Raw genomic sequence first — 27,739 nt, 5'->3', positions numbered from 1 at the left:
AGTGTCTGAATTTTTAATCTGTCTGCACATTCCTGAGTGCCAGTTCTCCTTGGTGCCCACCACAGACCAGTTACAGGTCAGGCTCTTCCTTTTCTTCATCGGAAGCATCTATTTTCCAGTTCCTGCCAAAGCTTGCAACTGTACTGCCCAGCAAGAACATACGCACACCGCGAATCTCACGCGCTGATGCCAGACTCTGACTGCATTTCCTAACTGCTCTCTTCAATTTCCAAATAGTGTTTTTGTTGCAGCATGGTAGTGACTAAGGCCATTCATGGTGATACTGTTTCCCATTCTTTTTCCTTTCTCTCTGTAAATGCTCCAGTTCAGCCTCATACATCATTTCCTGGACTAAGTATTTCTCTCTCCTCATTCTGTCGCACAAGTCTTTGGGCATGTCTGGAATCAGGTAGGCAATGAAAGACTTTATGCCAAAAACAAGGTGCTGAAAAGAAGAACAAAAATATTTGCTTCAAAGATGCACAAATATTCATTTCTAGGACCATTAGGGTCCTAGAAGCCTGTGTCAAAACGGGAAATGAGATTCGATTAATGACAGAAAAGTAACTCTGTTGTTTTTTTAATAGATACACACATACATGGGAGTAAATGAGCAGTCTATCAGAAATGGGAAAACAATGAAGTCTTCTGAAAAGTAAAACTAAGCGTACAGGTAGTGACCTAAATTAAGATGTGACTGCAGGCTACGCTAGTTTAAATAGCAACAGCAAACACTACCTACAAGCAGTCTTTGTTAAGAGCTTGTAATTGAAGTAACCAGATTCCTGGACAGCATGTAATATGTTCTTCAAAGTTAGTACACACATTTCTACTTTTATATTACACTATAATCATATATTATTTTTCCGACTGGTAATAACTGTGCTTAATGTATGTATAAATTGCATTTCTTCTTATTCAATAAAACATGAAAGATTTGGTTGGGAACCAACATGATTTATAAGATGACTGTTAAGGAAACATGATTTTGGAGTGACTCAAAAACCTGTGCATGCTCTGTCAATTCAGTTCAAAATGACTGATTGAGAACAGTTTGGGGAAGGTGATTTTTTCTCTCTCTCTTGACTGTAATTAACAAGCAATGGATACTATTGACAATTTATTTATGGGATTACTGTAAAAAATCCACTTGGACTTTAAAGAGGTAGAAAGGAATTGTTCCTTTCCATGACTAACCTCAAACACTATGATGAAGGCCAGCCGTGCTGCCAGGACATGCCAGAACTGCAAGGTGAATTCATACGGTGTCGAACTCCATGGTGGGGCTCTGTAATCTCTATATCTGTAAAGCAAAGAAAAACCCAGCAAGTTAGCTAGTGATCCAAAACCTGAACACAGTGAAGAGCTCTCTAGCTTATCCCAGATCTGGATAAAAGGAGAGAAACTGAAGTGAAAACATACTTCAAGAGGAATTAAACAGAAAAGGAAAAGAATAGTCCACAATACAGGGAGTTAAATAGGGCTGCTTGTAAGACGGTACTTTTTGCTTCCAAAAATCCAGAGCAAATTATTTCTTTTGTTGTTACAAAGCTGACACCTTGGAGTGTTAAGTTCAAGTGTGTTGACTCTTAATTGCTTTTTGTCTTTGCTTATAAGCATTTGAGATACTTCAGACAGCGTTTGCACAAATGTAACAGGATTCTCTAACTTAGTCAATTCAAGCTACCTCTCACTGTAAAACTAAATCTGAAACCAGCTAGAGTACACTCAGGCAATGTTGCATTCAGTTTTTACACTGAATTTCTTGTATTCATCTGCATAACTTTTTGGGATCTCGACCTGGGTTAGAGCCACAACAAAAATGTTAATTGTGTATATTAATAGACCTCAGAATGCTTAACAAAACTGAAATGAGAATTTTTACTCATCTTTGCAGCTGGGGAAACTTCAGAATGAAATAATTCACAGGGGCATGAAAGATATAGCTTGCAAGAGTCCTGGAAGAATGTAGAATACAGGTTTCCAGTGTGTTAGTATTGTGTCCTACCACACAGTGTTCGTACCTGTGACTCCCATGTTGAGTAAGCTTGAACTCCAAAGCTTTTACAGGCAAAAAAGAAACTATTCTGCCAGTAATTTAAGCACTGATTTTCAATTTAATGTCTGTATTAATGTCTCTGTCTGTATTACAAGAAGGGAGAGCGTTGAAACATACCGGCAGTATCCTGAGTATCCCATCCCAAGTTCACTCAAATCAAACACTGATAAACTGCTGTTGACATATCCTTTTAAGCATCTGAAAGAAAAGACATAGGGTGAGGACTTTCTTCATAAAGTGGTTATGTAGTATAGATCCTGTATGAAAACATGTTCTGCTATCACATATTGTGAGCACACTATTTTATTTGATTATCAGGACAAAAGCAATTCTAAAATTTAAAGCATAGTTTTACTGGAAAGAAACAACATCCATTTCATGGATAAAACTATTTTAAAATATATTTTCAGTACTTTTCATGTTTTTGATTCTCATCTGCTAGCAGACATAAATCAAAAATAGTTGCTATAGTGTTATTCACTGTCTCCTAAAATTACTGAACTTAGAAAGATGGCTAGTGAGGCAGAGAGAATAATTTAATATCCTTGCACAATCTGCCACCAATCATGCAGCATATACCAAAAACCGACATGTTTTATGGGTCGAATAAAAGAAGAATTTTCACCAGCAGTAAAATGAACAGTGCATATATACCAAACAGCAACCTTAAAGGCAACAATTTATTACTATTAATGACAGAAAACACATAAACACATTGAATTATGACCGTAGGAGTGAAATTTTTGTCTGTTCCTGGAAAACCACAGACATGTAAGATATCCCATCTTCTTGAAAATCTGTCCTGTAATTTAACAAAGGGCCTTCTCCAAGACCACCCCCCAAAACCACTCGTAGGACACTGGTCTCCAAATGAATGAGAGGATGCCCATGAGCACTGTGATCTGTTTCGATCATTTAAAGGGTCACGACAGACAGTGGGAAACACAGGCAGAGCATGGTAGACCCACAGTACAGAGACACTGCTAAGTGCCTGGAGGGAAGTGCAAGAAACCGGCCTGGTGGTGCAAAGATAGGCAAGATCCAGTGCTTGAAGCTAAGATACGCTATCTATATAGTCCATATATATATATATATATATATATACACAGACCCAGGCTAAATAGCATCAAGGCCAATCTTGCTGGAGCTTGGCTGCAAGCATTTCTGAAGAGAAAGGTGGAGAAGGTTGAGGGCGAACAAGGTGTAGGATAGAAAAGGGTTCAGGAGCATCTATATGCATGTGGGAGCACGGTGGGAGAAGACGATCCAGAACTATTGCAGAAAAGAAGAAAAGCTTATCGAGAGAAAGCCTGAAAACTGCTACGATGTATATCAGACTTTGTGTATGCATTCAGAAGGGAAGACATGATTTTCCACTTCTGTAACTGTGAAGTTAGTTTGTACACTCTCTGGTATGGCTGAGTTACTTGCATATAACATCTGTGAAGGTTTGCACAGATGTAAAAGGTAAAACGTTACTGATGTACGCTAAATATTTTAACACAGAAAGACAGTAACAAAAGTGTGCTTCCATTGAAATAAACATGTATATACCAAGAATATCTTAATTACTTTTCTTGTCTGTATCCTTGATCTGTACAGGGACCATATTTGTATGCATAGACAAAACGTGGAATGTAATCAGAAGTAATGGCAATAACAAAGGCGTTGGTGATGACAGCCAGAACTCCAATTCCTTCCAGAATCCCATACCAGATACCTAGAAACAAGGAAAATGACAATGGTGTCATTTGTTTTTAACAGTCATACTAAGTCATATAAAGTCACACTAGTGATATTAAATTAATTATTAGTCATACAATTTTCCTTTCTTACTGAGAAAGAATTATTCAGCCAGAAAAGCTAGTCAAGATTAAGCCATGTCCCCACATTCCTGCGACCAGTGGCTCCACCTGAATGATGTCTTACAGTAGGAAACACCCTGATGAGAAGAAATAGCTAAGCAACAAAGGTTTAACACTAAACTTTGGTTATAAAGGCCAAACAGAAGATTTTTGAAAGAGATTTCTTATTTTTATTTAATTCAGTTTTAAACCAAAAGTGAAGTTAGTCCTTATATTTAATTTTTAAATTCAGTTTATTTTGGATAGTATTTTAGACCTACAGTTCCCCAAATCAGAAGCCTAAAATACTGTTTAGCTTGTTTTCAAAATTCCATTTATTATGATCTCTTATTGGAAATGGAAAGCAAATTTGAGGAGTCCTCTTAGCTAAGCAACTGAGTATGCTTTTGTTGCTTAACAAGAGAGTTGCCATTGAGATCTCTAAGCTACATTATCAATTTCACTTTTGATGCACGAAATATTTCGAGGGTTAAGCTACATTAGAGCAGGAAGCACAAAGAGATGGTACGTGACAGTGCCAGTCATTAGGCTCTCTCACCTATATCCGTTGCTCTCGCAGGCATAGGTCTTCGCCACTGAGTGACAAACTTGTACGCATCCAACCTTATTTCTATGATATTGTTAAGCAATGCCAGGAGAGGTGCCAGTGGGAAGGCAGCAACGAAGATGGTTGTAAAGCCAAACTGTAAAACTAGACAAGCATTTCTATGGTCAGAAATTGGAAATCCAAAAGATCTTTTAATGTGCAACATAGTTCCAGTTTCTTAAGAAAACAGACACCTCCCTAGATGTGCTCACCCATCTCTAAATATTCGTCCATTAAACCATGGAGATTCATGGGCTGCAGATTCCAATCTTTTTCCCACTGAGGTAGAGAAATTTTGTGCTCCATTAATTGCCCTCCTCTCTTCATTTTGCGTCGTGACCACCAATTCTGTAATAAACTTTATTAGACAAAGAGAGCATTATTGACTGTACGTGCTCAGTAATTCACAATACTTGCTGGCATTGTTTGGAAGTACATGGGCCTATTTTGAACAGCACCTGAATGTTTACTTAGGTATTTTCTGGAAATATTTACAATATCATATAAGATACAATTCACAGAATTCCAAAAGTTCTCAGTTCTGCATTATGATTTTAATTATGTCTTTAACGTAGCATGTTAGGCATTGTACAGATAAGCTTTCCAGAATATGGATTCGATCCCACAGACTTTTTCTGGTAGGATTTAGCTGCATGCCTAAATACAAAAAAGAACAAGAAAAAAAAACATGCATAGGGAGAGTATTGAAAAAGTAAATAATGCTTTATTTTTAATCCTGTAAAAGACAAACCAAATAAGTGGAGCTCAGTAAGAACTCTATGATGTTAGAATATATTGAATAGTGGAATATGTCTACTATTCTTCGAACACACCTAAAGATCTAGATGCTCTACAGAATATTTTTTTCTTGAAGCAGGAAAAATGTCCAAAGAGGTGTTGCTGAAGTTGCAAACATTTATGACTATTTTTCATAAAGGTGTTCCGAGGTCCTTTCACAAAGTAGCTATAAGCATTAGGTAGGTAATAGTTTCACAAATTGAAGTGTTGTACAAATGAAAAATATTATCCAGTACTGGCACAGGTGGCAATTAAAGTTTATAATTTGTTTCCAGATATTACTGAAAAGAGACTGAAGATGGGGAATAATTTTCTTACAAGTATTTTTATTAACAGGCTGCTATTTTTTCTCAAGGTAATTCAGTGTTTAGCTCTTGATCTCTCCAGTTACTGAAAGGCCTCGTTGCAGACAATGGTTTTGTCAAAACAAAACACTGCTTTCCATAAAGGAAAATAAACATATTCTAAAATAAATTCTGGACAGTTAATATGCTGCTGGGCTGAGAATACAGGAAGCCTCATACTTCAAGCAGATTTCTTCATTTCAGAAATCCACGTCTCACAATACAGTACACTGATCCTCACTTGCAGAAGGATTCCACATTGTGAGCATAACCCTTTCTGACATATTTTCAAGGTTGAGACTTTGATTAAATTAATATTTGATGAGCAACCTTCTGCTTTTACTGAAAACATATTCTTCCAGTTTCAAGAGAGCTGTAAGACCATTCCTCTCTTCAGTAGCTGAGCAGCTCTGCTTGTATTATGGGAAATGAAATCACAGTAAACAATTCAGATGATTAACATACCCTGCAAAGCTTTATCTTCGAGCAGCAGTTAATGCTTCCCTTGGGAATAAATTTACAGTACGTGAGATGCGAAACGTGGAAACATTCTGCAATCATGTGTTGTACTTGAAATAGTCCACTTTTGGCAGAATTACTATTTATACTCTATGCTTCTCAAAGCACATAGGGGAAGAACTGTTCATTGTCTTCATCAATTAATTATGATAATGAATTTCAATTAACGGTGAAGTTCTGCCCTCCACTCAAATGAAAAAATGTTTTTCCCTATCGCTGAATCACACAAATATATAATCACTGTTTGTAAAACAAATTTTAACAGCTGAGCTTACGGATAGCCTAGCTCCATGAAGTTGTTCCACATTTGTTTTAAAACCATAATAACTCCCATTTGCAAACACAGATCTATCAAGCAGCCACTGGGATGACACTGAAATGAAACAGAAAAAGATGAGTAGCTAAAATCAGAGAATTCCTTTCATTTTTGTTTGTTTACAGGGTGAATGGAAAATAGTCAAATATGTTTGGTGAAAAACACTAACCTCCGGCTGCAGAAATATTAAAAGCAATACTAATAACAGAAATATTAACATTATTTTAGACATATTATTTCCTGGAGCACTGGATTGTATTACTTAATCTAAGGGTATGTGTGCTAGATACGTGATAGATGATATAGTCCATTTCACTTAGACCAATACATATGCATTCATTTCAAAAGAATGGAGCAATATTTCATTTGGAATATCCCGAGTCCAAACAGAGACTTGGTAGCTGAATCTCTGCTACTGGTATCTTAACTATACAAATTGCCGTACTAAAATGTTTAGAAATTAGAGAAGCTTTTTTTAAACCACCGACTACAAAGTGATGGTATTTTATTCTGTGGCTACCAAGGTTCAACAGCAGAACCCTGTTTTTCAGAGATAAGAGATAACTTCAGCATGCTAGTGATACCAAGGGAGACGCTATTTTAACACATTTTCAAGCTAAATTTTGAAAATACTATATTTCTTCTTTCAAACCAGTATTTTCACACTAGCATTAACTTAAGAAACCAATAAAAAAGCTGATGGAATTATATTTATGTCCTCCATCCAAAAATTCCACATACCCAGGAGATACCAATCACGCATGACTTAGTGCCTATGAGGTAGGGGACTATCACTGTTTGCTTTTCCTAAAGAGAGAGGCAGAAAGAACTGTGTGTCTCGGGCAGAGTCACTCAGCACAGTGCAGAACAAAGAAGGAAAAACATATCTCCTGTTTCCTATCCTTTGCTATAAATAAGAGTTTACTCCTCACTGCACTTAGATGGAATAATAACTCTCAAACTGGACATAATTCATGTCCTTCAGCCATTTCCTTTTTACTCATGGAAATTTAACAGGAATACAAAATAAGATTGCTTACCTCTTCCAGTCTCCATCTGTTAAAAAGCTTGTTGTACTTTCCTGGGCGGCCTGCAAATCTGGAAAATAAGATTTCTGTTTCTCAGTGGACCTTCCAAGAACACCCTGTATCAGTAGTTATTTCACAACGTTCACTGAGCAAAGTCATGAACTATAAACACATTAAATCACACGGGCTTAAATCTGGTATCCGTAGGATATGGTAGTTTCAGAATGCAAACAAGGGCCATCATTCTGCAAGCAATCCTAAGCTTTTATTATGTCCAGAACAAAAATCCTAGCTTCAGAGGTTTCAGATGTTAGACATTCAGACTCTCTAATCTACTTCTCAGAAAATAAGCCATTGCAATACACAGGAATTTACTGCAGCACAGGGATCTGCTTGTCCATATGAAATATGCATAAAATCACTTCCAAACCCATCACAACTAAATGCTTTTTACTGATCTAACACATTCTTGTACAATGAATTTAATCAAAATTCTTAATGACCTCACAGGAAGTTATAAATAGGAGAGAAAATAACCCTGTGCCCAGTCCTACTAGACACGGGAAAGAGCAAGATACAAAAAAGTTTAGGAACTATATGGCAAACACACCACTGGGTGTAGCAAGCAGATATTACCAACAGTTTTTACTAGTTTTCCCCCAATCTTGAACTGAAACGATATTATAAAACTTTATGGAAGGTACTGTGAAATACTCTGTAGGTTCTGTGGGAATGATAAGTCTGATCATAATGCAACTGAAGATGAAGCAAAGTTAGACCTGTCCAGTATCTCATGCTCTGAGATAAAGATACACACAGAAACTCGAGACAGAATTTCCGCCTCCTACTCTTGCATAAGACCTGCCAGACAATATTTACTATTTATAGAAATGGATCCTGGGAAATGTAACCAAATGGGAATAAACAAGAAAAAATGAATAAAGCCTGTTAGCTCACAGCTAAATACAGACCCGCATTTAGTAAGCGACTGCATTTTCAAAGGTTCTGAATTCTCATTTACTAGACCCACTTAAAAAGTAGACTTTTTACTGTCTAGTTTAATGAGTAAAGATTGCAAGGGTCCAGCCCTCACATACAGTTAAAAACATCAGTTTTGTGTTATTAATTATCCTCAGACACTCACTCGCATCTAAATCTTGCAGTTTGAACAGTCACTGTATTTTTCTTCAAACCTATAAAACTAGCAAGGATTGCAAGTTCCGTGCAAGTGTTCCTTTAAAAGCAGTTAGCAAAGATAACTTACCTGCCAAGAAAAAAGGCAATGTAAAAGATGGAGCTGTTCAAGTTGACAAACTGGAAGAGGAACATTTTCAAGGCAAAGCTGTTTTCCCATTCAGATTCTGTTCTAGGGTGCTCTGTGGAAAGACACAATATACACTACATAAACAAAACCAAAATCAAGTTATGCCTCACTTTGCCCACAGATCAATCAGCGCTAACAAAACAAGTGATGTTTAAAGTCATGGTGCCCAATCAGGTTGCAAGAAACTTTTTTTTAACAATTACCCTGTTTCATTTCCACGAAAAAGTTCTGAATTCAGTGTGAATCTTTAATTTTAAGGCTACAGATATCTTGATTTAAAAAAATCCAACACAACAAAAAAAAACCCAAACAGAAAGCAAAAGCACTTGTCATCTGCAGAGTCACAGACAGGGGCTGCCAAGGAAAGCAGGGGGAAAAGAGACAACCAACAATCATTTGGGTTCTCACCCAACCATCTTGCCTTCTAAATACCTCCGTAAGACTACTTCATCCACAGGACTTCCCTGTCATAATGTTTGTGAAGTGTCACACAGTTTATAATGTAACAAAGAAAGGATGGAGGTCCTTCTTTTTTTTTTTTTTTTTTTTGTTTTTTTTGAAAGAAATGTAGAAATGTGGAGTAGGGCTACAAGCATTCTGTGCGTGTCTGCACTGCCTTGGATGCTTTTCCTTACAGTTTGTAGAACATGATTTATATCTGAATTAGAACTCGGAGATAATGATTTTTTTTTTTGTAAAAATTTCAAATTTCTTTGATGGATGTATCAAACTTAGAATATAGCACATTGATAAACACTTTAAAGCACATATATGTGTTGGAAGTCTAAACTGCCTGGATTTTTCAGTTAAAATTCGTACTACTTAATTATTTTGGTTTAAGGATGCCTAAATGAGGATACAAATGTACAGGATACTCGCTTTACATATGAACACTTGTTCCCAGAGGTTAAGATGTCTTCTGTCTCTTTGATGTAAAACACCTTAGGAAGTGGAGTGAGCTACCTTAGCTCACAGAGATGATGCCCCATCACTCTTAATTCAAGAAGCTCCTTTTAAAAAAAATTCTTTCATATATTTTGGGAAAAATCAGCTTGTGTACTGAAATGACATCATTATTTTCTTTCCCATTCCCTGGTCTGTAACAACATAATGTATTTAAAAAGTTAAGTAGGAACACAAATCTGTATGATCTGAAAAAATATTTTAAAATATTTTAATAATTTGGATAAGTTGACTACACATTCTCTTTCTAACCTGTTCAACTGCCTGTTATCTGAAACACTCCAGTTTTAAGCATTTTGTTTGATGCATGCTCTTCAATACTTTAACCAGAAGAGGGAGCTGTTAAACCTAAGCACCGAGATTGCTTTTAATCTATGGCAAGATCAAATGCATACTTTGACATGGGCTAAAAGAGAGCATGTAAGAAGAAACATGAAAAAGTAACGTATTCACACTGTAGAAGATCTTAAACTCTGTCTTTTCTTTCTTATTTTCTGTAACTTAGAAAGTTTTACCTCTATGAATCATACCTAGAGGCTTCAGTACAAATTTTTAACGTGACAGAATTAGAGCGACTTTAAAATTTATGACTTAACATTTTTATCTTGGACAATGCAATTATATCTTAACCCACTTTTCCATACAAAAATACAAATTAAAAAATTGTAAAAAATATGACCAAGCATTTGGGAAAAATGGAAAAAAATCTGGTTTAGCATTCTAAGAAAGAAAATGCTTTGATTTTTGTTCCATTATAGATGACAGGTTTTTCAATTTATACTATAAAATGTAAAAAAAAAAAGTGAAGTAGAAGAATAAATTCCTTTCTTTTCTATTATTTCCTTAGTGAAATAATCATATAATTTCCTTCTCTGATATTTCTCACTCGCTTAAGGAAATGCTGGAATCATACTATGCATAGATGAAGTTCTCAATACTGTTTTATGGAAATATAAAGGTAATATGCCACCGCTAACAAGAATCATACCACCAGTAAAGACCTACATACCCAAGTCTGTCAGGAGGTAGGCAACCTTTTCATATACCTAAAACAGAAATAAGAGATGGTATAAGTATAGCATGTCCTGTCTGTTGTGATGTCAAATCCAGAATGAAAACAAGCACCAAAAGCATAGAAGTTCTATTGCCCTGCCGAATCCAGGTATGTTGACAGAGAAGAGCGTGATGTTGTAGCTACATGTGGATGGATCATTTCCTATAAAGACTTCATTGAACTACTTTAGTCCCCTTCTCTCTATCCATGTAAATGTATGTATGTAAGTATATGCATTAAGTATACAATAAAGATAAATCAAGAGCCCAGTGTTCAGACATCAATTGTTCTCTTAATGAACAGTTAGATGTTTATCCTCTAGCTTCAGGAACAAACCTATGTGATCTAAAAGTAGGCAAAAGCCTTTACACAATACAATGTTCCTTTGTATGAATGTGCATACTGGTGAGGATACCAGCCTCCTACGGGAAACTTCCTGTCTGTCCATATATTGACTATCTCCAGGCTTTATTTGAAATGACACTTAGCTCAACGTAGTTGTCAATTCTGAAAAATCTTTCCTGGAGCATTTACTATCACTAGCAAGTTATTTTCCATAGCTTTGGGCTGCTTGTTCACTTGAATGTACATTTTATGACTTAGATTTATCATATATAAAACCAGAAATAAATATACAACAGTCTGTTTGGAAGAATGCTTTCTTATTGAAGTGAGTGCACAATCTCCTTAAGAGAATTAAAAGCCACTGTTTACTGTGCTATTATTCTTTTTTACATGTTTGTGCCTGCACAGGAATTAAAAAAAAAAAATTATATTGCCATTGAAGGAATAGAGTTTACATCAATGTACTTTTTGCTACCACAGCAAATGATTAAACGTGTGCTGTTACATGACAGGAAAAGCTTAAACCAAAACCATGCATCGCAGTGATTCTAGGACTGTGCAACACCGATACCACTGCTGTATTTTAAATAAGAAAGGGACAAATTAGAAGCTATCAATTAAAAAAAAAAAACAGGAAGAAAATTTTTGGCCAAGAAAATAATGCAGTTCCATTTAGAGAAGAGATGTATTTTAAAAAGCAATGTAAAAACAAAAAATGCAAACGTAGAAAGCAGTAGTCTGTATCAGTGTGACTTCGTGATATAAGCAAAGACGTATAGGGACAAATTAAGTAGGCATTAGAGAAAAATATTGACAAACATAGTATTAAAAGAGGAAAAACTCCTGAAACACTAACTTCAGGCACTGCTATATGAATAAGCAAAAACATGAATACATCTGATATACAGTAAACCTTGTAAAAATTACTCTCTAAAATTAATCCCTCCTTTAAAAGAACAGAAGACTTACAACATTGAGTGACATGATGATCATAAAATTGATACAGACTCCAGTGCCAGACGTTGCAAACTGCCAATACTTCTTGATGAAATACCACTTGAAAGAAGCAAACTGCTCCATGGCTACCAGACGATACACCACAACTGCAAACACTGCAGTGAGGACCAGTGAGATCTACAGGCAAGAATTTATGAATTGAGATATTAGAACAAAATAAAGCATATCTGAAATAATTCCCACTTAATTAATAATTTAACAAGTATTTTAAAGATAGACATTTGTTTTAGGGAGCAGACTGTGATAGAACAAAAATACTAGACTGATAAATTAAAACATTTCATTACTGTACTCTTACAATATAACTATATTACATCTTTTCAGAGAAAGAGATCCATGAACAAGCTGTAAGACTGAGACAATCAGTTTTGCTTATATTATGTAAATCCACTAATCTTAATGAATGCATTCATAACTTGCGACATTATTTATGTCGGAATAAGATTAAAGGCTACTATAACTCCAATATTATTACATATTAATACCATGAAGAATATTCCTGAGACAGACACCATCAGTCGACTGAGCTTATCAGGGAAAGGCTGAAAAGGTTCAGGTTTTCCTGTGATGGGATTTACTCTTTCCACTTGGGAATATTTAGCTTCAAACTGTGGGCGCAGCTCTTCCTGGAATGACAGGGTAGATTCCATTTGTTGTACTGCTTATTTCACAGAAGCATCAAAAATCAGACATATATGTGCTACAAGACATGAAATTTAGATTGATACAAATTCTTTCTTATAATGCTTCAAGTCAAATATCCAAATACTTTCTTCTTTTGAAAATCCTTGGAAACAGTGGCAGAGACCAACAAAGAACAGAAACCAGAAGAGCCTTCCCCACTATGTGAGAGTATTGAAAGGATCATGGGTCATAGTACTGACTCAAACATTTTCTCTGCAGAAATGGATAAGAAAACTATAAGTTAATGACAGTTATGATCACTTTTTGTGATATGAAACCATTTATTAAAAGCCAGCAGCTTGTATCTACACATCTATGGAAAGCTATAAAAGAAGTAATGGTCAACTCTCTATTGACTTAAACTTCAGTTAAATCACCAATACAGTTAAATTACAGCTATTAACTAGTGATTTATGACGTAATAAAATAATTCTATTATTGCTGATGTCGAGTGCAGAATGTTAACGGATAAGTTACGCCTCTCAGAAGGATGTAAAATCTAATTTCTGTCCCTTTACTTGTCTTGGTCCTGTTTTTAGGCAGCATTATGAATTTCCAGTACAACAAACCATAGAATTGAGAGGCATCTGATATGCTGACATCAGTAGTAGCTCCTCTCCTCTGTACAGGCAGTATTTGCACTCGATTGTTCCAAGGATACTTTCAATAAATGTAGGATTATATTTAGAATTATAATGCTCATTGTAGAAGGCAAAGTATTCTTCTAAAGTCTCAAGTATACTTGTTTATTCTGCAACTAGTGTTATAAATACAAATATAATCTGAATGAATGACTAATTCAGATTATTGGCATACAATACATATTGATACTTACACTTAAATCATACTGATAGCCAGACTGACAAGTTTACTTTTGTTTAGTCTTACCTCTTCATCTTCCCAGTCTATGAGGTCCCAGTCATAGGTTAATACAGCTCTCCGTCTTTTCCAAAACTCTAGGAAGACTGTAGCTGTGGAAATCATCAACTGCATTTTAATTACGGAAAAGAAAGAAAAAGGGCCATGCAGATCTAAAGAAAATCATCAATATGTAACATGATAACTGCCATTAGCCACTTTCTAGCTGTTTTCCCTATAGAATCTGAAACTGTAAGTAACTTCAGGATAATCACTGTTAAAATTGGAACACTATTTTACAATGGTTATCTAAGAATCTTTTTTTTTACTGTCTGATATATCTGTACAGAGATAGGTACCTGTCAATATGAGACACTGCCATCCCTTTTAGATCATCATTTTGCTTTTAATTTTATTCAAAACATATAAGGTTTAAAATCTTTCCTTGAAGAAACGAGGATATGCATACACAATGGTATCTATTAATAAAGTGCTAAATTATGATCTCATTTTATTTAGTCTGAATCAGGACAACCTCATTTCTTTCCCAGCTATACCAGCTTTATACTGCGGTAGCTTCACTACTAAAGTATTTATTTAAACAATTATTTCTAATCTGTGTGTGAGATCATAATCAGATAAGCAAGCAATTGAATTAACGTTTTTTTCCTCAGTGCCATTGCTGAAGAAAATGAGGGAGAGTGGACTATTGAAGTACATGTACCTGTTTTGGATAGGTAAGTATTACAGCTTGTGTAAATGCCTGTTGACATTTTGAAAATAAAATGAGACAGTTGTGTTCTAGAAGTAATACTAGACTGTGGACTGTGTTGAATATACACGGATCTTATAAAACCATTTATTTCATTCTGTCTGTCCCCTAGGATTTGGGATAACTTGCTTTTTTTTTAAATCAAGATCTGTCTCTAAGTTAGTGTTTTCAGGCTCTAGTATAATATAAAAAATAAAAAATGATGAATGATGTCCTTTATGTTTCTTATATACACGAAGCATTTGATAACACAATGATCATGAAAATAATTCATCTAGATGAAGCAGATGAGGCCCAATTGCTAATTACACCTGCCAACTAAAGTACCTTTTCCAGCCTCACCCAAGCTCTTAAAAGAAGCTGCAATACTCTCTTTCACACAGCAGAACACCATTCATGGTAATTTTGCTGTGCTATAAAAAATAAAAAAATAATAATTATAATAAAATAATTCATAAAACTTCTCTTGTGGTGTAAACTTCTAGTCTAAATGTTAGCAAAAAGCCATCAGAATGTCGAAATTCAAGTATTTGGCCAGTTCTACATAAAGCCTGAATCCTTCCTTGCTTGCCTTTATTTCACTCTACCACCCTGCTAACGCCACCCGTCACTGACTGCTCCCCATGCCATCAGTCCCTCCAGTCCGAGTTGCTAGGCACTTCTTTCTGACTCATCTCTTACCCTGATCTCCCAGCTCTGAAAATGCTAAGCCTTGACTTTTATCAATTACTTCTGTAGAAAAACAAGACATACAAGAGATGACTAATCCAACCATTTGAACACCAAGAGGAGAACATCCATATTCTAACATTGACCTAGCAGAGTTTCTTTCTGCCTAATCCTGCCTCTCGGGAGTTGTGGATAATTTACAGTTAGAGGGCCACAAGCTAGCCTCTGGTTTCCTACAGAAAAAAAACATTATCTACTGCCTCCCCTACTTCTCCCCAGGCACGTTGCTTCCCATGTTATAGCTCCAATTGCCACTCTGAATTTTAAATCCCATAATGGTGTACTTTTTCTGTGCAGCATTTTGGTATAGACTGACTCATGTAGGGATTTGTTATTCAGTGCTCTGCAATACAGTCTGCACTTCTGCTCACTGCACACTTCCAAAAGTTTCCTTCAATTGCTATTTAAGTCACTTTATATTTGCTGCCCTTACACCGTCAGTACTCACGCTGATGAACAAATAAAATCTCTTGGCATGTGCTTTACACAGTTCTTAATCTTTCAGAAGACAAGTAGGGTGATGCTTGATGCTTAAGACAGAACTTGATCCATTTCACAGAAAACCTTCCACTTGTCCACTGCAGTATTTTCAAGAAAACACCACTAGCTGCTCCCATATAAACACCTCCTGTATATGCCATATCCTCAACGCTTATCTCAAGGATAAGTTATGAAATAGTATTTTCCACTTGATTCCTTAAAAATTTAAAGTGGGCAAAGATAACACCACCATGGCATTCCACTCAGTCACACAATACTGAAATATCTCCGAGACACTCTTCAACACATACCAGGCTAGAATAAATATACATAAAGAATTAAAGAGTAAAAGAAAACATGGGTTGACTAGATCAGCGTATTAAGTTGTATGTGATATGCCCGACTTCCTCATTCTTACTTTAATCCAGTATTGTTTATATAAAACGTAAAGCAAGGAGTAAGAGTTGTAACATTCAGATCCCTCGCTGTTTACATATTCCAAAGAAAGAATTAATGACATCTGACACATTCAGAAAATTTGGATTTAGATTGTGTCTTAAATTTTGGCAAATACTGAACATATTTGGAGATAGGATCAGACCCATTTCTAGCAGCATGTTTTTCCTATCAGAACTCATTTTGCTCCTTTATTTCATAGGAGACACGCCTTTTCCAGTTTCCATCTCACAAAGTATACTGTAGGAAACTGTGATAAGCAGCAGCTATCTTTTGTTAAATTAATGGTTGCATAGTACACGGAACAATAGTTTCTACAGTTTACAGAAAAGTCACCATTCTGAAATACCAGTTCAAAGACTTTCAAAGGATTAGGCAATAAGCACTGCCTACCCACTTTACCATAAATACTGCAATTTCTGTGGACTCTGTAATGACAGAGCTCGGTCATGACAGCAGCGACGGGCTGCCCCACCTCACCTGGCCGGTACGGCGTGTTCCTGGCCGGTGTCACACTGCCACGTTTATTGTACCTGCGCTCCCCTCTTCCCGCCAGACTAACTGCACTCTGGGCCACAGCGGTATTTCAACAGGTTCTTGCATATTCTGTGGAGCTCAAAGGTAAGCCTGAGATGGTTTTTATGCTTATTAGTGGATCTAATTGAAAATCTTTTACATGGTGTTTGAGAAGCCAATCAGTGCTGTTGCATCCATATTCTACTTGAGTGTATTTCTGAGAAAATAATTGAAAACCCCCCCATTTTGTGATTCAAACATTAAAGCAGAGAAGCAGCAACCGTAAACAATTAGTGTTTAACTCAAATTTCTACTTGTCTTTTGTGGGTATTTATGCTCCTTATCAAGCGAGTATAAAATTTCTCTCAGTGTCAGTTCAGAGCCCATTTTAAATTCTGGGAGGGGTGGTGGGGGTAATGGGAAGTATTCTCTGTATGCTACTTCAGACCAAATTTCTGTAAGGACATGTACTGCTACGTTGTTACTGCTTCTGCTCAGTTTGGTTATACTGAAAATGAACGGGAAATACACACTTAGGAAGCTCAGCCAGTGCACTTAGACGTGTCAGGTTGCTAGTAGTAACAGAGGGGAAAAATTAAATTAATTATAGAATACAAGTCATATTTATATTCCTCTTTATAATTCACTAAAACTTTACAAATTATTTTCTCAGTACAAAAATTAAAATACATTTAACTTGAAAATTTAATATTCATTGCTTATTAAATTTATAAGTATGTAATCCTTGGAGAGCGATCCGAATGTTAGAGCAAAGAGCCATGGGAGCAAAAATCCAAACTGTTTCTGGGACCATAATTTGCTATTATTTTATTTCTGAATTCTAGAAGATAAATTTTCTATATCTTGCTTTGTATCTGCTCTGTCTATTTTTAGATCACTTATGTAAAGGTAAAAATAATCTGCTTTATGAGGCTTAAAAAGTATATTAAGTGTGAAAGCTCTATAAATATGGACATGCTACTCCAGACCACAAGAAACAAAGAAGTGTCATTAATAATTTGCTCATCATGTCATCGTTTACTACATAAAGTACTTTCTAACCACTACTGCAAGGGAGGGAAACAGCTCCAGGTTCAATTTATTGAAATGTATAAGAATATTCTCTGAATTTATACTTCTGAAGACTCTATTATCTATCCAAAAGAAGTTGAAATTATTATTTTCTTGACAGTTGCAGAGGTTTTGCAGACATTACACCTATAACTAACTGGCAGGTGCCAGGTTGTGTTCAGAAAATACATGTTGCAATTATTTTATCATGCCAAAAATCTATTTAAAAATATTTAATATACCAGTGGATATACGTTTATGTGAAAATCAACATATAAGAATTTATTTGGACATTTTTTTCTGTGTTGCAAAAATATTCAGCGCAAATCCGAGCAGTTTAAGGAAAACACAAAGCCAGGTGCAATATCATTGCAACCTTCACGGTGAAGTCCACAGACCCAGGGCAGGTTGATTTGAATGGGACCAGGGCTTCACCCAGAGCATAGGTGAGAAGATGCACATGTATGAACACTAGTAACTTCCTATCGAATACTTTCTGCCATAAAGCAACTTTATTAATAACAGAATGACAGGGATTTTTGTAGCCTTTTTTCAATTTGCTTTGATTAAAATAGAGAAGTCTGTATGATATAGAACCACAGCCTCCTTGACGTGGCTGCAGCTACATACTGGGCTACACATTTCCCAGTACAATCAGTGTACACCCAGGTTCGCACTGGAGGGCCATTTTTACAGGAAATTGCATTCACATCTTGGTGAATTCCTCAAATAGGGGCCACTGTGTCTCTACATAAAGCCATACAACAAAGGAGAAATTTTAGCCTTCCCCTTTTCGGGGTTGGCTTTCTTTTATACCCAGCTATCATAGCTCTCAGATGAAATTTGACTTTTAACAGCACAGAAACAAATGCAGAGTGCAAAATCCACTGACAAAACACAGTGGTGACCATCCCATGTAAAAACCTAATTCTTCATGATAAAAAAGCTAATCTAGGTAACTGAACTGCAGCCTAACCCCATACCGATGTTTCTTCTCCAGGCTACGCCTACTGCACTGATTTCCACTGAGCTGGTAGTAATGTGAATACCAGCAAACCAAAAAGAGAGACCTTTCTTTTTCGTTAATAATCTGTTCATAGCTTCCTTAAGCACTTACTTGACCAGCTAATTTAAGGTTTGGGCTCTTCTGCAAGGTTGGCTGATCTATAGCACTGCTTTACTGCAATAGCACTACTTGCATATTAAGCTCTAAAGGCAACAAGTGTCTTTGAAGAACCTCAGTGTTTTTCTAAACCATATGAACATCAATGTTGCACTAGAAAAAGAAGAGTTAATTATTACACACAAAAGGATTTCCAGGAAGCAGTTCATCACAGCCTGAGAACTACAGTACACAACCTTCAAAACAGGGAGGTTTCTTCTCTTCCTTCATGAAGAAGATTACGCAAGTAAGTCAATCAGAAAAAACAACAAAGAATTTGTTCAGCAAGGATATTGACTCCTTTGTACAGTGTTCCACAAAATAAAATTACAGTTAAAGTCAATTGAATGTCAATTCCCTATGCAGTATAGTTACAGTGAAGGATAATGTTACATACAAAGAAACTAACCTGTGAAAATGCACAATTGAAAGAAAAAAACCCCACAAACCAAAGACCAAAACCAGCCCTCAGCCCCTCCCCGCCCAGAAAAAACCCAAACAAACCACCCATAGGAAAAAGCACAAGCCAGTAGGAGGGGAGGCTGAATATGAAAGAAATATTTTTCCAGGTTGCTATCTGAAGAAGGGAGATATACAAGTACCCACACACATAGACACCTAATTAATGAACAGTGCTGAAGATGTAACTTATTATACTTTTTATTGTGCTGTCACATGAGAGGTTATGTGTGGGAGTTAAAAACTGCATGATTTCAATCTGTCTCATAAACAGAAAAAACACCCCCCCACCCCCAAACCCCACGGACATACTGAACAGCATACCTGCTACAATCATGTGACTTCAAGATGGGTTTTTCTCATCCTCCTCAACCTAACATTTGAAAAATTAATGCATAATATACAGGCTAAAGTTTCCTATAGGAAAAGAATTTTCCACACAAATTCAGCATCATCCATAACCCCTGGACTGATCAGGCTTTCAGTTTGCTCCTGGCAGCAATCATATGAAAATCACTGCTCAGGGTCACAAAACGTTATCCATCAACTTCCAGGGCTAATTGTAACAATCATATTTCTTCGCAACAGAGCATAACTCTTAGCATACTCTTGGAGTTTTTGCCTGCCCAGAAAACATTGCCTCGAGCATGCCATCCACACATGTATCATTACCTCATTCTATAGCAAAGTAGTTTTGAATTATTCCCCTCTGAGTATGAGGCCTGTCTACAGAACCATTGAATTTTTTTGTGCAAAAAGCTTTTGCTGATGATCAATATTGTTTTCGGTCATTCTTTAGGTCATTAGCATGCAGGGACGAAAAGTTTTCAGCGTCAATGTGTGATAAGCTAGTGAGATTTCTGTATTTTTTTACCAGCTTATTTGGGTCTTAACTGAGTAGCTTTATTTTTGGAAAACAAAATAATAGACAAAAGTTAATTTCTTGCAGGTTCTGGATATAATAAAAGAAACTTTGAAGTCAACACCATGCAACCCTCCTGTGGAATGATTTTCATTTTTCTGCTTGTAAGGCTGCAATGGAACACAAGCAATACTGAGGCCAGAAAAGTAAATGAAATTAAAAATGGAAATAGCTCAGTTACAGATAACTATCAGTCTACAGTGCAACCAACTTCACAGAGTTTTGTCCTGCCTATGACTACTGCCATAAATCCTTCTACCAGCAGTCATGCTGCACCAACAACTGCCAGTGTCAAAGAAAACGTAACAAAAAGAACAGAGATGAGCAGTTGGCCAAACAGCACACCCCCGAGATCCACTGGTGGCATCGCTTTATCTTCAAATGTCACCATGGTATCAACGGATGGGATAAATAACTCTACCACAAACTTCAACAGCATCCCAATGTCGTCAGCGCCATTCACAACAATGGGTGACTTTTCTGGAGTGACCAAGAATGCTGCAGCTACTTCTGCTTCCACAGTGACACCAAGCAACTCCAGAGTCACCTACAGCACCCCTTGGGCTGCAGGGCTCCCCAGTGATAACTCTTTGGTCAACCCCACCACATTGGTCCCCACTGGGAGCACTCTGACATCACCCACGGTGAAGCAGGACAGTCCCACACCCAGTATCAACCCCATTCAGCAGACAACAGAGCTGAATCATAATTTCAGCAACCTTTCCACTGCATCGTATAATTCAAAAGATGCCAATGAAGGTAAGTATCTAACCAAAGTCCAAATGGTTTAATAAAATTATAATATTGAAATAAAATATTTTTTTAATGGAACAGGAGGCTTTATAAGATGTGTGAATCAATAGGTAACCTACTATAGACTAAAACTAAAATTCACCCAAAATAATAATAAAAAAAGAATGAAATTATTTGCTGTTTACTTGTTTATCACTTCCAAGAGTGGGGGAATCTAATGACAGGTACTGACCATTTACACTGGAGCAGACCTTCAAAGCAGATGTGTCAAAATAACACTCCAATTTATTTAAGTTCAGAAACTTTCGTGACCAAAGATGACTTCTTATAAATACTTCCAAAGGAATTACTCATTGTGCATTTAATTATCAAGTTAAGTATGCGTGGGAAAACAATGGAGTATAAAACTGTCACGGCACTTTTCTATCCTGCTGCTCTGAATCAGGTCTTCAGGAAAAGAAAAGGACAGATTAGAAGAGACAGTAATTTTTTGCCATTAATTAGCTTTCAAGCTTTTAACACAGGACTGACACAGGCTTATCCATCATATTCAGTAGAGTACATTTTGTACCAAGAACTGAAGGAGCATCACACTTTCATGTTTCCCATCATAGTTCCAATAATTACAATGTTCCCTGATTTTTAGATAATGTGACTGAAAAGGAAGGGGGGCGAGAGAGCAAGTTCAGTTCCAAGAAAAACAGAATACTTTGAAGAAAAGTTGTATGAAATCTGAGGAAAATCCTGGAGGAATGCAGTTTTCTGCTAACTGAACAGGTGCAGAAAGCATTAGGGGATTTCTTACCTCGCATACTCAAAAACTGATACTCTGAAATGTAATCACGTTAAATTCAGAGGCTGCAATTTTAACTGCTGGCTTAAATGCTTACAAATAATTGCATTCAAAGAGTGTTTACTGCTTATTTCTTTAAATAAAAGGATAGTGGTTGTTTCTGTAATTAAACCTGGAAACTTTTTATCTTACTAAAACTCATTTAGCCTGCTTTTTTTCAAACCCTAGTTATTCCCTTCAAAGTCAAGGATGGAGATGTCTATTTTCTTTTACAAAGGCAGAGTTTCCGCAGAGAGGCTGGTTTAGTCATAGCCTGCACAGTGTTTCAGATCCTTGGTGAAAAGTCTCACTCCACAAAGCCCTCGAATGCTATAAACAGAGAGTGAAGTATCTGATTTTACAGATTTATTATTCTCATTCAACTGTCTCTTCTTTTTTTCTCTCTCTCGTAGACAAAACCAACAATGGAGGAGTAATAGTTGGTGTCATTGTAGGAACCATTTTGGGATCTATATTAATTGGTCTGACTGGATATTTTATATGTGGTAAGAAAAGCTCTGAGCCATTTTCCCACAGACGGCTTTATGATGACACAAGGAATGACCCAGGTAAAGAATACCACAAGTGTTTTGCATAAGAATGTTTTTTATTTCTGCACAGAGCTGCTTAAATAATCTGGTCTTATTGAATTATTAGCAATTATATTATTGACTCCAGTCAAACTAGTTTTCAACTGACAGTACTTCATTATTTTTAAATTTAGCTTAATCCATACTCCCCCTAACTCTATGTCTCCTCCTTACAAGTTATTTTTTTAACCTCTGAAATATCAGGAAATATCGTAACACGTATGAGTGAACCTATTCAAAGAACTGAGGGCGAGTTCAAAACTACAGCTCAAAAGCTCTCCCAAACTTTGATTAACTGAAAAAAGCTAGATTCCTTACCCATCCAACTTCAGTTACTAAATAAGGGATGAATATAAATCTGGTTTTAGGAGTAAAAATATTTTTAAGAGGTTGAAAAATAAATCTCTTTTGTCTTCTCCATGAATATGTATAAACTTATATAAAAGTGTAATCACACAGTCTCCAAACATTTGTATCATGCCCCTGGACTTTATTTTTAAACATTTAAATGAACAGTGAGAGGCTAAACACACTTTTTCTCTCATATAAAATCAAATCAAAACAGAACTCTGGCAATACGCCCTTCCTGGCTTAAATACAAGAGCTGAAAACTGCCAGAACGTCAGACTAGGAACTAGCTTTGAAAGTCGACCACCCATGTAGTGCCGAACAGGCGTTACCGGGAGGACATGAATTCTCTCCAGAAGATCATGAATCAGGACCTTCAGCTTTTGTTCCCCCATACGTAAGAAAGATATTAACTGGATTTAGCTGTGAGGGACTGCTGAACTAAACCGTGAGGTACCCAGCATATGGGGATAAGAAGCTTTCAAGCAATATATAAAAAATAATTACGTCATCCTTTCAGTTCTCCACTTAGACAACTCACTCGGACCATATGATGCAAACTTTGCATGTGCGTCAGACGACAAAACCAGCGCAGCGGACAAGGCAGAGGGAGACAACACAGGGTGCCCATCCGACAGCATTCCTATGGATGACATGACACCATCCCACCATTCACCATAACGTTTGCTTCTTCACCTGTTATCTACATGCTTTCATTTTTTTCCAAAACGACCTGGCAGCTGTTATCTTACAGCCATTACTGTGCACACAAATTTTTGGAGAGCAAGGGGGAAATCTCAATATACACTGACACGCAACAGGCAGGGCCCAGTAGCAGAGCATCACTCTTCTACTTTGTAATTACCTATAGCTTTCCTGGAAGAATATCATAATCGGTTTCTCAGAAATAATATAGACGAATAGCATCCAGGTAAAATTCTGCCTTGTGTAACTTTGGTGAAGAATGCAGACATCATGAAAGAGCAAAATTTGACTAGTCCTGCAATGATATTTTAGCATCAATACAAAAAAAAATCCCAAATCTAACTACCTTGAGGTGAAATTATTCTCTCCAAATGTAATTTCCATCTGATAAATGACTCAGGGCATTGTTTCCCCTCTTCACATTTGTACCTTCCTCAGTGAATATGACAAAAAGAATCAGATCTACCTGGTTTACCCAGAGGTTGAAGTTTGCTGGGGAGAATGGAACCACTGAGTAACACAGACTACATTTAACCTTTGGCTATGATGATACAGAGTTAAAATCACTATCAAAGGGAAAAAAAAGAAGACAAGCTTCTATTCCTCAATCAAACTGACCTGCTGTTTGCATTGCAGACATTCTAGATCTGTAGAAATGATGCAAAACGTTTTGGCACAGCTTAGATTGAAGAAATACTTAATATGAAAGGAAAGGAATTTGCTATGTATAGAGATATCCTAAAAAGTATGGTTCGGTTTTGTCCAGCTAAAGAGTAAAATTATGTCAGTATAATGCAAATATTTGCATAGTTTATTTGTTTGCAATTACCAGGCATGTCTAAATAGAAAGAAAGAACATGGAAAAGACATAGCTGTAGAGGCACAGAATAAACAAAATAAAATGCAGAGAAAATAACTACTCATATGGCATACATACTTGTTACTATGACTGGTAAAATGCTTTCTGTAGTGTGGAGACTGTAGATCATGTCAATGGAGTTATCTCACTAACCGGCTGTGAACATTGCATTGAGGGTTTATTTGATATGTGAGTAAATGACATGCACACACACACCAGAGAGAAACAAAGGCAGTCACACTGAAGATAATAAACCAGGTATTTATTTCAAAGTATTTAACAGATTAAAGAATTGAGTGCGTACGTGCAGTGTTACCATCCCTACAGGGTTCAGTCGCAAAAACAGCACACTTCCCATCAAAACCAGAACCTGACTTTTCACATTGTGTCCAGCACATTGGATAGCAGACTGAAAATCCGAGACACATTCACCTGTATTAGGTGAGGGTATCACTCTGCTGCTTAAAATTAAGAAAAAAATTGATTCAGCTTTCATCTTCCTTAGCACATATTTTGCCATCTTTCTTGATAATGGTAAAGCAGTATCATAAGACCAAAATTGCTCCTTACACTTGAACCTGGCCTCAGTTGAAAATGGAAAGAGCTCTCTCTAAGTAGAGCTCAAACACAGAGATGAAGAGCTGCTAAGAAGCTATCAGAGCTGTCTAAATTGGTAACCATTTAACCAAGTGCAATGTGTTTTAAGAATTTATGAAACTAATTATTTGTAATTGTAAGGCTATTACAGCATGATTAGGAGCCAATGAAGAAATATCACCAAAGAAAGCAAAGTGCTTCAGTTATATTTATATTGTGTTAATTTTTAACAATCCAATTAGGATTTTTGTATGTACGTGCACGTGCTTATGTTGTCTATGTATCTCCTTGATGTTCTGTTGTTGTTTGCATTTTTTTTTGTTTTTACCAGGCCAGCCTCCAAAATATGTGACTTTTGTTCATCCTTCACTTTAAGTTAGAACCATTAATGCTTATTCATACACGTTACGAAAATAAAGCTGTTGTGTGCCATTTCACTCTTTAAAATTGTAAAACTCTGGCTTGAATTCAGACAGTTGTATGAATGTGAACTGGTGTTACTTTCTTGAGAATTCACACTGACAAACATTTACACTATCAAAATTAAATATCTCCTGTCCTAATACCAGTCTTCCCTACCTTCCAGCAGCAAAATACTATTAGCTTCAGTGAAAGTTAATTCTATCAAGCGTTTCATGCTGGAACCATTACATCTGTCTTGTATGGCATTATTAGACTGACCTTCAAAGATAGGGAAGACTGTTCTAGGTAACTCCTGTTCAACAGTGGCCTCTGTGGATATCACTCTGCCTGGCTTTGTGCCCCATGATATGATGTGTGTGATGTCAGAGTGAACATAATGAGATACTCAGACTCAGAATTTGAATAGAAATAGTTAAATTGCTGTAAGCACTTACCATCAAATCTTTCCTATACTTCCCTCAATTATCTCCCACAAAAACATTCTCACTTATTCTCTAAGAATTCTCTACAAGATGTGATTTTTATATTGACTCCAGATCAGTACATTAACCTACATGTTCATGTCTAAAAAGACTTCTGCCTGCATAATACAAAATTCAGGCTTAAAGACATTTAAAACACTACAGACAGTCATTACATTAATGATAAAAGGTATTATTTTCACCCACTACTAGCATAGAAATTGAAGTTGATGAAAACAGGGGAAAAAAATTTTTGTGTGACGAAATAATAATCCTTCTTTAAATTTTATCAAGAGCTATAATCTCCCTTTACTCAGTAATCATATAAAAGAATCACATGAACTAAAAGTACAAAACAAATAAAAATGTACTTACCCCAAATTGCCATGAAAATAGCAAAGAAGACGGTCCCTCCATTATCAAACAAATGTGTAACCTGAAGAGCAAACAAATACATCAAGAACAAATAATATTGCTATCTTATCTTTTGCCCCAAAGAATCCCAGTGTACAGCACTGGTGGCAGAAACTAAAAGCTAAGCATCCTAATAAGAAGTCCTACTTGCACGTTTCTTCTACCAAGGTTTGTCCCATTCTGCCTTACAGTATAACTTGAACTCTAGTTTTCCAGACTGTCACTTCACGTATCTCCAGCCCATTTGTTTCACAGACACTAAGAGCAGCTCTGTCCGTGTCCAGACAGGCTAAAAATTCCTCCAGAGTCCTTCTCATACGCTCAGTGAAATTTAACCTCAACATTTTCTATTTTAAAGTTTTTATAAGCTTAAATAACTTCCATCCTTTCACTTTTCTTTCTCTGTATGTTACTTAGTTAATAATGTCCCTTTCGATTCCACTTTCTTCTTCTCCCAATTACCCTGCAATTCTTGCAGGTAAGAATAGTATATATTCCTTTTTATCCAGACATCTCAGCTCCCAAATTGTTGAAATATTCTCCTTCTTAAAAGCCTAGTGCCCCTAAACTCCAACCAACATTAAATAAATTCTAAATACCACTCCCCCCCAAACATAATTCTAATTTGTGCACTTAATTTATCGTCATGAATGCTCTCCTTTTTGTTGGATTTATCACTTCTTAGTCTTTGTTATAAGATTCTTCAGGCAGAAAAGATATCCTGCTGCAAAGTCCAAGGCTTATCAATACAAAATAAGTAATAATTAGGTTTTGCATGCCCATAGATCACTCTAAAGTGTCTGAATCTGATGTCTCACTTATTAAGAAAACATCACAAATTATATTGCAAAAATCCAGAAATTCTACCATTGAAGCCTTAATATGAAATAGTAGTTAGGAAGCTGAAATTAAGGTCAATGTACTTCCAATAGATTTAAGGTTGCCAATTTATAGCTATGTAATTTATCCAGGGAAAATTGGCCTCCATTTCTTCTAATGAAAGGTGGTTTAAGATGTTGCTGAGCATTAGTAAGCAAAGCACAAATTCCTATTTGAAAGAAAAGCACAAATCATTATAAAATAATAGTACAAATCAACTAACCATCAACAGCCATAGGTTAGAAAGAGGGTCTGAAGAGAGAGGAAAAATAGAAATGAAAAAGTGCTGCAAATGGCTTTGATATGTATCATCCTAAACCATCCAGAAAATTCATGGTGATTTCCCACTCTTGCAAATAAAAAGAGAACATCTTAAAACAGAATATTACTGAAAAGACTTTACTTTAATTGGTGCTGACTCTACTGCTGACTTAACGACCAATTTTAAAGTTTTTATCATTAAAAGAAACCTGTCTTTAGGCTGATGGAAGGGTGCAGATAACCAGATTCAATTTTGCTGTACTGTGATATTCTCTTACAACTGAAGTTAC

The 27,739-nt window shown here is 36.3% G+C and overlaps 1 protein-coding gene across 1 annotated transcript in view; it reads right to left on the bottom strand.

The window, feature by feature from the left end:
• Positions 1 to 262: 262 nt before the first annotated feature.
• Positions 263 to 27,739, bottom strand: part of ANO3 (anoctamin 3) — a 66,373-nt gene continuing 38,896 nt past the window's right edge. The window contains exons 12-25 of the mRNA XM_010077531.1: positions 26,271 to 26,331; positions 13,791 to 13,873; positions 12,704 to 12,844; positions 12,171 to 12,335; positions 10,812 to 10,848; positions 8,780 to 8,891; positions 7,528 to 7,585; positions 6,447 to 6,544; positions 4,723 to 4,868; positions 4,463 to 4,615; positions 3,632 to 3,779; positions 2,177 to 2,257; positions 1,198 to 1,303; positions 263 to 445 (exon numbers count right to left, since the gene is read on the bottom strand). Of these exons, the coding sequence (XP_010075833.1) occupies positions 263 to 445; positions 1,198 to 1,303; positions 2,177 to 2,257; positions 3,632 to 3,779; positions 4,463 to 4,615; positions 4,723 to 4,868; positions 6,447 to 6,544; positions 7,528 to 7,585; positions 8,780 to 8,891; positions 10,812 to 10,848; positions 12,171 to 12,335; positions 12,704 to 12,844; positions 13,791 to 13,873; positions 26,271 to 26,331 (1,572 nt within the window). The remainder of the gene's footprint in view (positions 446 to 1,197; positions 1,304 to 2,176; positions 2,258 to 3,631; positions 3,780 to 4,462; positions 4,616 to 4,722; positions 4,869 to 6,446; positions 6,545 to 7,527; positions 7,586 to 8,779; positions 8,892 to 10,811; positions 10,849 to 12,170; positions 12,336 to 12,703; positions 12,845 to 13,790; positions 13,874 to 26,270; positions 26,332 to 27,739) is intronic.

Source organism: Pterocles gutturalis, unplaced genomic scaffold, assembly GCF_000699245.1.
Source record: "Pterocles gutturalis isolate BGI_N339 unplaced genomic scaffold, ASM69924v1 scaffold961, whole genome shotgun sequence".
In the NCBI taxonomy this organism is placed as follows: Eukaryota; Metazoa; Chordata; class Aves; order Pterocliformes; family Pteroclidae; genus Pterocles; species Pterocles gutturalis.
This window is presented reverse-complemented; position numbering and strand designations above follow the sequence as displayed.